Below are 12113 nucleotides of genomic sequence, written 5' to 3'. Positions count from 1 at the left end.
CCTTCCAGATAAATCGCACTCTTTCAACTACAACAAAGTATGAGGAATTATGTGAGAAACTTCAGGCATAATAAAAGGAATCAGAAGCCTCAGAAACACTGGTCAGGATTAAAGAGAAGGAGTTCAACTTTAGTAAGAGAAGTCTTATGCCAAGAAAAAAATTCTAACACAGACAAATACCCAAAGAAGTATCAGTAGAACCCTCTAAAGTCCAGATTCAAGCAGAATGTTCAGAAGAATTAAAACAAGTGCAAATCTGGGAGGTGACTATAAATTAAACAGCAAACCGAATTCTCTGGATTTCTCTCTGATCACAGCCATCTAAGATAGAACATTAGGAAAAGACTAGAAAGAAACACAGTCTGCCAGAGGATGAGCAAGGAGTGGCATGATATTTTTAGTTTCTGAAATATTGGCAGGATTGGCTTATAATAGCCCTTACCCTCAACCAGACTGGCTGGTCAGTTGCTGGGAATAAATCTTATGACTTCTCAGAGGTTGGCTCCATTGAAAATGAGTCCTTCTGCATGAAGAGGTCATCAGATTGCAGGAGGCTTTTCTATTCTGTAACATAAGATGAAAAGGGCATAATCAGAACCTCAGTCTCCCACTTCCTAGAAATTGTTGTTTTTATAAACTGAGTTAGTTAAATTAATTTTCAAGAGGCTGCTCATTTTCTCATGCAGTTTGGATTTGCCACAGTAGCTATGAGGATTTGTCAAGTTACTGACACTCTCTCAAATTCATTTTGCTACTTCTCCTCTCACAATAGATTTCTAATCCACCCCTTCCTAATGTTTTGAATTACTAAGTGTGTGCCATGACTATCCCACGTTTTGCCTTATCATCGGAACCTTCTAGCTTTTATTCTAACAAAGTGTCTTTTCCCACGTATCCCTAGGTTATTCCTATTGGCTTCCTGTTGCCCCAGGTCAAGGCCAAGATCCTCACTCAATGTGTTGGATAGATTGTAAACTGCCCCTAACTTTCTACCCTTCCTTGTATCTACACCCGTTGCCATATGATTTTGCAGCTCTTACACTCAAGAGGGAGCTTCTATTTTTCTTCCCTTTGATTCTGGTTTGGCCTTGTGTCTTCCTTCACTGAATGCAGGGAAGTGATGGTGTGCTAGTTCTTTTTCTAGGCCTTAAGATACCTTTTATACTTCCACTTTTCTCAGAACTCTGCCACGCTATGAGAGCAAGTCCAGGAAAGTCTGTTAAAGGATGAAAGGCATATAACCCAGTCACCAACTTTGCCCTAGCCAACTCCCAGCTAACTAGTTAGCTCTCAGCTCATCCGTTGGGTGACTACAGATGAATCAATCAAGCTAGCTGTGATCAAGAGAACAAGGCCCTTATAAACTGACTGGTAGACTCATAAGCAATAATAAATATATTGTCTCATTTATTATTTATTCTATTATTTATTTACATTTTATTTATTTTTATTTTATTTTACTTTACTTTACTTTACTTTACTTTACTTTACTTTATTTTATTTTATTTTATTTTATTTTAGAGAGAGCATGAATAGGAGATAGGGACAGAGGGAGAGATAGAGAGACTCTCAAGCAGGCCTGATGAGGCACTCGATCCCACAACCCTGGCATCATGACCTGAGCCAAAATCAAGAGTCAGACATTCAACTGACTGAACTACCCAGGCACCCCGTTAATATATTGTTTTCAGGCATTGAATTTGGGTAATCTATTACCCACAATAACGGAAAAAGCATTTCAAAGACTTTTTTTTCTTTTTTACCGAAGATAGCATGTCCAATTAACTATAGATTCCTTCTGCTTTTGATTTATACATTTGACAAATGCTTTTAATCTGCTAAGTTACACCCAATAAGTGAAATTTCTCTTAGTTTAATACTTTACAAATTATTTTCCTTCATTTAAGGTATTGTGCCTCATCCATGAAATGTTCCCCCAAAAGGTAGAAAATGTCCTAGTCTTACTGTAATCATTCACTTATTATCCCTTTTTTCTCACTTAATCCATTTACACTTTGTACATAAATTGATTTAATTAATTGGACTTGATAAATGTCACTACCACTTGTTTCGACTGCCAATTCCTAGAATGCAGAAAAAATATTGGCTGAACTTGTCCAAGAGTGTCATGTTTATAGGCCCTTAACCCATTTGTTGAATCAAATTAAAACAAACTATTTTTAAATGTCTAAATTATTCACTCTCCCAGTTGAAAAATCCAAACGTTAATAAATATTAATTTATTCTACCTTATATCTTTTATATTAACGTATGTAAATAAGACTCAGCTGAAACCCCAATTGCTTGTGATCTTTGAAAGATGAATTAAAACAAAAAAAGAAAAAAAGGCAAGTCTCAGTATTCACAGTTAAAGAGCACCCACATCCATGTTGTGGTGTTCCTTGCTAACGCATAAATTCAGTTATAAAGATGAAACATTTACCACCAACGGCCTTTGAACTGTTCTTAAGTAATCAGTGACCTATGTTAATATTTACTGTAGTTTTTAGACTATGTTTTCAAAGTATTTAATATATGTTTAAATGTTTCTCTCCTCTCTTCATTTTTCACTTTTAGATTGGGACACATACAGGTTTCAATACTATTTCAAAACACTCAATAAGCCAAGACCAACTCTCTTTCTCTCCTTCCATATGCTACACCAAACAGAGCTACAAGTTTGAATGAATACACTACTTCTGCAGGATAAATATTTTTTTTTTACATATTTATAGTTCATCTGAATACTTCCACATGGGATTTGAAGATATTTACTGATAAATGCTGATCAATATGAAAACATGAGAACCTTTTATGCATTCAAACAGCTCTACTCATAGCATAGAGAATCCAGCCTAACAATTCCCAAACCAACTCTGGTTAACTGGGTCATCAACATGGTGTCTCAGGCTGGCAGGAAGAAGAGGATGAGATGACATAAGCTAAAGCCTGTAGCTAACTTTATTAAAGAAAACATCCAAGTTTTTTCAGAGATTGAGTTTGATCACTTCTTAGAAAATATTCTTCACCAGGGCGCCTGAGTGGCTGAGTCAGTTAAACGTCCGACTTCAGCTCAGGTCATGATCTCGCGGTCCGTGAGTTCGAGCCCCACGTCGGGCTCTGTGCTGACAGCTCAGAGCCTGGAGCCTGTTTCAGATTCTGTGTCTCCCTCTCTCTGACCCTCCCCCGTTAATGCTCTGTCTCTGTCTCAAAAATAAATAAACATTAAAAAAAAAAAGAAAATATTCTTCAGTACCTGAACGCAATTCTCTAGGGCTGTGATTCAATAATTTTGGTCCTTACCGAAAGTAAGTCCTTACAGAGTCTGATTTCTTTCTTCTAGATACTCTACCGTAATTTATATAGCCTCTATCAGATAGATTCCAGTACTAAACTGAGAGATTACATTAATCAGCAAATGAGCAAATGCTATTTGGTATATAATTTGAGTTTATCACTGTTATAAAAATTTAGGGTGTGATACGATTTTTACTAAGAAAGCAAAATTCACCCACTTGGTACAGGTTAAAATTTTTATGTTAGGCTGTGATTACAGGAAACCAACCAACCTGCCCAACCACCAACCAGCCAACCAGTAAAAGCAACTGAAATAAGCTACTGTAAAATGCTATGTCATACATCAGGGCTAAATATTTCTGAGGTGATAGGAGCTGGCTCTACACGTACCAAAAACCACTTCAGAAAATGGTTGAGCTAATAGTTCTTCTCATTCTGCACATATATATTGGCTTGTGTAAGAGAGGCAGTACTGCATATTGTTTAAGGCACAGTCTGTGTTGCCAGTTACCAGTTACAATGGCTCTATGACTTTGTGTAAATCATTTTCCCTATATATAAGGTACTTGTGAGGATCAAAAGACATAATCTATGTAAAAAGGCTTACTCCAGTGTCCAAAAAATATTAAGCATTTCATTTGTGTAAGCTATCATCATCGTTATGCCATCATCAGCGTTATCAGTAAAAAGTAGAAAAAAACACTTTCCTGTTATCCTAACCTATACATCATAATATACTCTGTAATTTCCGCCTACGTCTGATTAATTATAATTTCTGTAAATCCCATGATGTTAAGGACTTTGTCTAATTCACCACTATATCCCTTGGGCCTAAACCAATACCTGGCACATAGAGCTCCAAATATTTTTGGTTTTTAATAAATAAATGCATACATTTTTATATATGCCAATGTGAATTATTTTTCATGACTGGTAGTTTTACAAAGATCTTTCCTTCCATTTTAAGTGTAATTTTTGCACAATTACTTTAAGGTCAATTTCTGAAATTTATAAACCACCTGTTTTAATCCCCCTTTCCTATTTTCCTGTCCAATGAAGTTAGGTACTCTTTAATGTCAGGTTTAAAAAGGAGGTCATCACTTAATGTATGTGTGAACTCAAAGGAAAAGGAAGAAATGGCATTAATGAGTCTCTACATTCTCCTAGTGCCGGTGGATGGTTTTTTATGGTCTGTGGATTCATCTCCTCAGACTGAATGTAGCCCAGATGGAAAAGGTGCTGATGATGCCCTGGTCTTCCCTGGTCAGGACAGCCTGATACACAGAGCAGGGTATCAGGGTTCATTCTAGCAGGAGATACCCCACAGTACTTTCCTTCCATGACCATCCCTCTCCTCCCTATTAAATGAGAAATACCTTCTGATTAGTCCCTGCTCTCCTAGACTGTTACAAGTAGGGGCTTATTTTTCATTGATTATCATCCTTCTAAGACTCATTTATAATGAATATAACAGACTATAATAACTATTATTATTAATATTTTTGTCTTATCAGGATAAGCTGAATAGATCAAAATATACTATTAGATCATGTTAACTATACAAACTTATTTCTGATTCATAGGACATTAATATCAAAATACACTTACTCACCAAATCCTAAACATAGTAAGTATAAAACTTGCTTCCATTTGTTATTTTTAAATTAATTTTACTTTTTAAAGTAGATAACACATTTACAGGGTACAAAAATCAAAACTTTATAAAATTACTATTGGTTTCCTGTATAACCTTAAAATGTTCCTTCAAACAAATAAAAGCAGATAAAAATGGGTACATGAAAAGATGCTCAACATCACTAACCATCAAGGAAATACAAATGAAAACTATAACGAGATATCACCTTGTACCTGTGAAAACGGCTTTCATCAGAAAGACAAGAAATAACAAGTGCTGGTGAGGATGTGGAGTGGGGAACACTTGTGCACTGTTGGTGGGAATGCAAATCGGTGCAGCCACTACAAAAAACAATAACTCAAAAAACTCAAAAAACTGAAACTAGAACTACCATATGATCCAACAATTCCACTGCTGAGTATTTATCTGAAGAAAATGAAAACACTAATTTGAAAAGACGTCTGTACCCCCATGCTCATTGAAGCATTATTTACAATAGCCAAGATATGGAAACAATCTAAGTGTCCATTGATGGACAAATGGATAAAAATGTATTATAATTAGATGAAATATCTATACAAAATGGAGTATTATTCAGCTATAACAAAAGAAGGAAATCTTGCCATTGCAACAACATGGATGGACCTTGAGGGCATTATGCTAAGTGAAGTCAGTCAGACAGAGAAAGACAAATACTATATATAATCTTACTTTTTTATGGACTAAAAACAACAACAACAACACCCAAGCTTACAGATACAGAGGTAGTTGTAAGAGGCGGGGGCTGGGGTCATTGAAATGGGTGAACGTGGTCAAAAGGCACGTGAAATCACACTATAAAAATACAGGAAATCAAGGAAATGCAAATTTAGAAAATATCGAGACACCAGTTTGCATCCAACATGTAAAATAATCCATCTTAAAATATCATGTACTAGTGAGCTTGTAATGTAGATTCTGCCTAGAAATAGGAAAACCAATTTTGCTAATTTAATGAGTTCATAGAACCTGAGTCTCAATACCCAAAGCATAGTCACTATTTAATCAGATACCAAATGATTAACACAACTATATACTTGCAAGAAATTGAACCCATGATTTAAATTCTACTTAACACATTCCCACTCACTAAAGGTTACTTTTATAATAAACCCAAATATATAGTTGCTATATTTTTCATTTTCTTCCTAATGCAAGCTAATAAGTTTTTAGCAGTTGAACACTTGAAAATCAAGAGGATTTCATTATACTTCTACATGTTTGCTGAATTACTATGATGAAACAGTAAGAAAAAAAGAACAGAATTAGGTTTAGTGGAAACATCTATAAGATTGGAGATTTATTAAGGAACAACCAAAAGTGGGCTAAGCTGTCATCTGGCTGAAAGTACATGAAAAGTCAAGGCTAGGACTTGGAGGTGTACATAAATGGATAGCCTTCTAATGCACAATCCTCAAGAAGTTACAGGATAAATGTGTTGATCTGGCCCTCCATGAAGGAAGCAGGCGATCTGATCTGACCAAGAACAAGAACAGATGCTTGTTTCCTCATGCAACACAAGAAAACCCCATGACTTGAGAGAAATGAATGGCTCATTAAAGTCAGACTTCCTAAGCCCCAAACCATTAAAATCTCAGGCCACTTTAAATGTGAAATGACATTCCAATACTAATTGTTCTTTGGCTGTTGGAAAAATTATGCCTTTACTGTTCTTAAATCTCATCTTGGAGTAGATCATGCTTTGGGCTAAAATTATCCCTGGGTTCTCAGTAATCCCAAATGGCATCAACACTTGGAAAACAGAAGGAAACTGAAGGAAATAGTCCCTGCTCTTGGTTTGCTGTAACCTGCTCTTCCAAAAGGCTGGGGCATCCTGTTCCCTCTCAGAGAAGGAAAGAAAAGAAATTTTAGAGCGAGGAGGTTGCTATGCTTTAGGAAGCTGCTAGAGGTCACAGATGCCTCTCTGGTTTGATAAGGTATGGGTCTAGGCAAGAGAAAAAAATTAGTCAAGGAGAAACCTGGGCTTCTGGTGTCACATTTAAAATTGCAAGGCAAGGTAATAACTAAGCCCATTTGAATGGAACTAACCTGTAAGGGTTGTGCTGGTCTTTCTTTTGGCTGAAACCTTGAGCAATTTCCATTCAACAGAATGGGGGTGGGGGGAAATGCTCAAAGAAGAAAGGTCCCTTTCTTTGAGGTCAGTGCTACGGGTGCCTTCATAAAGTACTTGAGTGGGTCATGTACCTTGGTGCATTGCACCCAGGGGTTAAAACTATAGCAGCTACCATCCTTCCACGAAATGTTAAGCCATGGACCAGAGAAGGTTATTTGCAACACCTATCACTGACAAAAGCTGAATGGTCAAACTATGTGAAGAATGCCTACAGATTGATGAGAAGTCAAAGCTAATTTTAGAAAGGGAAAAAGACTACCTGGTCCCTTTGGAGGAGAAGAAAAGGCGGTATGGTTGGCCTGGGCTTGCTGGAAAAGGCTGGTTAGAGTAGGTGCAGAGCCAAGTGTCCATGCCAATGCCACAGAGCTGGAGTGTCGCCATACCCAGGACCTGCAGATCTTGTGGGAGATGCAGCTCCCCAAGGAGGGACATACCAGTGCTGCCCTTCTGGGTATTTCTCCAGCACCCCAAACCTGGCCCTTTCCCAAGGCCACTATTGCAGCAACACTTTGAACAAGATCTGTCTGATGATAAACCTGGGAAGCACTAAAGTGGCTCCTGACTCAGAGACTCCAGCTCCTGTCAATGTTAGGAATTCTACTCACTCCGTTCCCTAAGAGTTACAATTAGGTAAAAAACATCCCAGAAGTCAGAATTCAGCACTGTAAACCAACCGAGATTTGAAGTAGAGAGAGCTGGATTGGAGACCTGATCAAATCATCTAAACTTTTGATACATGTCCCAAGCACGTGACTGGTTAAGGGGAAAAACATAAAAGTAAATGCAAAAAAACAAACACAAAAACAAAACAAAGAAAACTAAAACACTTTTTAAATCACCAACAGGCACTTTCCAGAGATAAAAACTTTATTTAAGGCATCAAGCAATACACTGAAAAGAGGTGAGTCACGCACAAGTAATGTCCTTATTTCCATAATTGTATGTTTGATACTCTCTGCCCTCTTGAAAAGGGTGTGTAGTTAGCAAAGATGAGAAACAGTTTTTATACATAATCATATCAATAGAAGTGTTTAAGAAAGTCTTTAAATTTTGTTTTTCTTTCTTTGAAAAGAATTTTGGTTTTATTTCAGAAAACCAAAACAAGCTAGTTCTTCTACTCAGGATGAAATTTCTCTCCAGTTATTTATGAAATAATACAGCTGCCTTTCTCTTTAAAAGGATTCTTGTCTTCTGGAATTCCTTTCACAAGAGGATCCTCTCCAGAACGTTCTTCAATATAGTTCTTTATTTCTTCGGAACATTTAGACACCTTAAGAAGAAAAAAAAAAAAAGAATGAATTAGGTCAAGATCATCTACACTTTAGTGAAATTAATTTAATTGAGTACAGCCAGCACTTTAAAAAATGAAATAATACGAAAATATTAGCACAAAGCATGTGTAATACATATGCTACATATGAATGACACAATCTAAAATACCTTTCTTACTATGGTGAGGGCCAAAAAGTTTGAAAGTCACCGTATTAAACAGATCATCCCCACCAATTTCTATCCATTGTGCCTCATATGACTTCCTGCCACTGCTAAAATACAATTATGGTGTATCCATAATATTTTAGGAACTGAAACATACCCCATTTTCAATTTCCCATGCTAATGAACAGGTGCAGTAATAGATAATCCCCAAATGTTTTGGGCTGCATCCTGCCAAAATTCTCACTTACTATGGGCGTGTGCCATGTTCTGCAATTTTACAAAATGATGGAAACACTGGAGAAGGCCTGATGCTGGGAAGGTTCAGGTTGCCTATTCATACCATTTGTGTCTCTGTTCAGAATCCCTTCCCACTGCTGGAGGGCAATGATCATAGCAACAGATTTATCTGAGGTTTATTAGGCTTATCTGAGACTCTTGTGTTTATGTAATTAGTTGAAACTTTTCCTACAAAGGAGAAAGGATTGAATACTTTCCTCAGAAACTCTATCCTTTAGAAACAGGTTGTATGAATGAGTTTAAAAAAGAAAAAGGAATAAAAAGGCAAGGAAAAGAAGGACTAGTGTCTTAGTGAAGATCTGCATTATGAATAAGAAATTGGAAGTAAAAATTACAGAAGCTCTAGCAAATTCTAATATAGACTTCTTAACCCTAAGAAACTGTTCCCATTAAGTTTATAATCTAGATTAGCAATCTTCAAATTGTTTCGATGGTAAACACTAAAACACGTTTGCATAATTATCCCCAAATGCATATAATTATAAATAATATGTAATCATTTACTTATAAATAAGCACAGATGCTACTGTGTTAATACATAATGCATAATTATAAAACATAAACTGGAAACTGTCAAATGATGAGGCTTAAAATCTAACCAAAAGTAGAAATTGTAATATCTTGCTCCCATACCCCAAAGATTCTTTGCACACAATGTAAAGACCACTGTTCTAAAAAATTAAAACCAGCTGATGTAGTTATATGACTTAAAATGTGGAGAAATAACCATCTATTCAAGTGCCACCCTCTCAGGTGACAATTGCTTTTATTTGTTGTTGACATTTATAGTGCATGCATTTTATGTAAATTGTCAGAAGTACAGATACAAGTATTTATAACCTGGGGTCTGTCTCCCCAGAGCTATTTGTGGATAAGATTAGAGTTCCCCCAAATTGTGTCTTTCTTACAGAGGCTTCTTCATTAAGTTTCCGAAGAGATCTGCAGCCTCTGAAAGTGAATAATTACTCCTCTGAGCATTTCCTTCCACGATCAAGAAGATAGGTTTGAACAATTAGCTGGAGCCAGAATTCAGCCTGTGAATTTTGTGTCCTTGGCCTGAGCAGAGCACACAGCTCAGACATGAACAATTTATTGACAGAATAATGAACTGGGCATCAGAACACATGTGTATCAGTAAGTGCTCTATTATTATCTCTGAGGTCTTAAATAAGAAGGTGGTTAGCCTCCTTGGGATTCAGTTTTTTATCCTTAAAAGTGAAAGCACAGAAGGATCTCTAAGAACCATAATGTTTGTATAGCACTAATACTCTATAATTCAAAGTGTCTGATAACATATGTTTGAGTATTATTATTAGGATTTAGACACCTCTCCTTGTATCCCCTAAGGCTATCCCTCATGTTTTCTTCGCCCTCGGCATACACTTGGAGTTGGAAAACAGATCCAGCAGGGTGTGTCCTAAAGAGTGGAGGTGGGGAGCTGCCAGGGAGGAACAGGGTAATAATGAATGATACCTTTAATTTCCACACAGTCAGCTGCACCCAGGCTCCTGCCCGATTTCTAATTTGAAGCTTAAAATACCTAGAAGACATTTGTCTCTTTTTCTCCTGTAAATTCTGCACACTCTGTTACTAGGATATTACAACTTTGTACAATGCTTTACTTCAGTATATGCAACTCTGTTTAATATGTAACCTCTACGAAGCAATGTGTGAAAAAAATCTAAGCGGCCAACACATACTGCACTATGCCATCCACAAAATGGGTCCCTTAAAGTTTCAAGAAATTACCCTATTGTTTGGGTCTTATAACTTTGTTTTTTTCCTTTAAACACAGCAGTATTTTTAAAGCTACAAAAACTTTGAACAAGGATAGAAATAACTTTGCACCCCAAAATCTAGGAAGCATAGGGATTTGGAGATGAAAGGTTAAATTTGAGAAAAGAAATGAACAAAGAGTAAAACTCAAAACACCTGCATCTTCCAATTATCACTCAAAATGTTCATCCTGAGTAACAGGACTGTGTCATGAATAGATTTACTATAAGTAGAGCAGGAAAGCAAGTGAGCATATTTACCATACCTGCTTAATTTCCATTTTTTCCTTAATTTTTTCTAGTATTAAACCATAGAAAAATGAAATTAATTTATTTTTATTTTTATTTTTTGCTGGGGAGAAAGGATTAGAGCATTTCCTTTAAAAAAATATTTATCCTAAAACCTATTCCCGGACTACAGGTTGCCTGATTGAGGAAAAAAGGAAGAAATGCATGCTCATAATACCAGTAAGAAATTGAAGTAAAATTTACAAAATCTCCAACAAATTTCAGTGGAGACTTCTGAACACCGAGGCATATGTTCTCACTAAATTTGTAATCCACTTTAGTGGTCTCTAAGATTTTTAATCATGATCACTAAAAAGAGTTTTCAAATGCACATCAGTATATGTATTATTACTTACTTATATATAAGTGTAAAAATGCTGTATTCGTTCATTGTGCGTACTTCTAAAACAAAGTGGAAATATAAAGGGATGAGAGTTACAAACAAATAAAAATAGGAATTGTAAGGTTTTGTTTCCAAGCCTCAGTGAACTGTTCATTGCATATCTCTGGAGAGGCCTCCTGAAATTCAAAACTATGTAATTCAAATTACCTAAATTGTGATGAATTAAATAGTGATAAAACAAAAACACCTTTAAATACCAGTCTTTCCCTTAATGAAAAAGATCAAGGAATGAAATAGCCATCTGCCTTCTTCCTACAATTTGAGTTTTTAAAACCAACTGTCTAACAGCGGGCAGAATTTTTTTGTCCATGGTCCCCCATTCTAGGCTCAGATGCTCTGACAGTTGGCTTTGAATTAACTCATGGGATCCTTGCGCTCTCCTTTCCCTCTTGTGATTTTCCCACATCAACTGGCAGTTGCCAGGTACAACCAAAGCCCCACTTCAAGAGACGCTGGTGGGGGGGGCGGGGAGGAGTGAGAAACCAAAGAACAAAAAAGCTGTACTGTTTTACTGTAACAAACCAGGCAAAACCACCCTTGGTTCATTTCAGAGAAGGGAATAATATTCTGGGACAATTTACCTGTTGCCTCTGCAATTTCACTTCTTTGCGCAGTTGCTCAACTTCCATCTTCAGCTTTTCCTTTTCTGGCAAATCTTCGATGTGAAGGGCCGGCATTTTCAGCCCAGAGCTGGGCCGGAGGACTGCTCTGCAAGTGGAGTGGCTGGAAGTGCGGCGAACCAGGGCGCGTCCCCAAGTAACTGTGGTGCCCGCGCACCCCGCCCTCCGGCTCAGGACGGGACCGCCT

The 12113-nt window shown here is 36.9% G+C and overlaps 1 protein-coding gene across 1 annotated transcript; it reads right to left on the bottom strand.

Annotated features, from left to right (window-relative positions):
- Positions 1 to 7955: 7955 nt before the first annotated feature.
- On the bottom strand, positions 7956 to 12113 carry GNG11 (G protein subunit gamma 11). The gene is made up of 2 exons (XM_030307963.1): positions 11888 to 12113; positions 7956 to 8376 (listed from the first exon to the last, which is right to left on the bottom strand). Exons 1-2 carry the CDS (start codon positions 11981 to 11983, stop codon positions 8251 to 8253), a joined length of 222 nt encoding a protein of 73 aa, XP_030163823.1. The 5' UTR covers positions 11984 to 12113; the 3' UTR covers positions 7956 to 8250.

Source organism: Lynx canadensis, chromosome A2, assembly GCF_007474595.2.
Source record: "Lynx canadensis isolate LIC74 chromosome A2, mLynCan4.pri.v2, whole genome shotgun sequence".
NCBI classification, from domain to species: Eukaryota; Metazoa; Chordata; class Mammalia; order Carnivora; family Felidae; genus Lynx; species Lynx canadensis.
The sequence above is the reverse complement of the archived record's forward strand: the minus strand, read 5'-3'. Positions and strand labels throughout refer to the sequence as shown.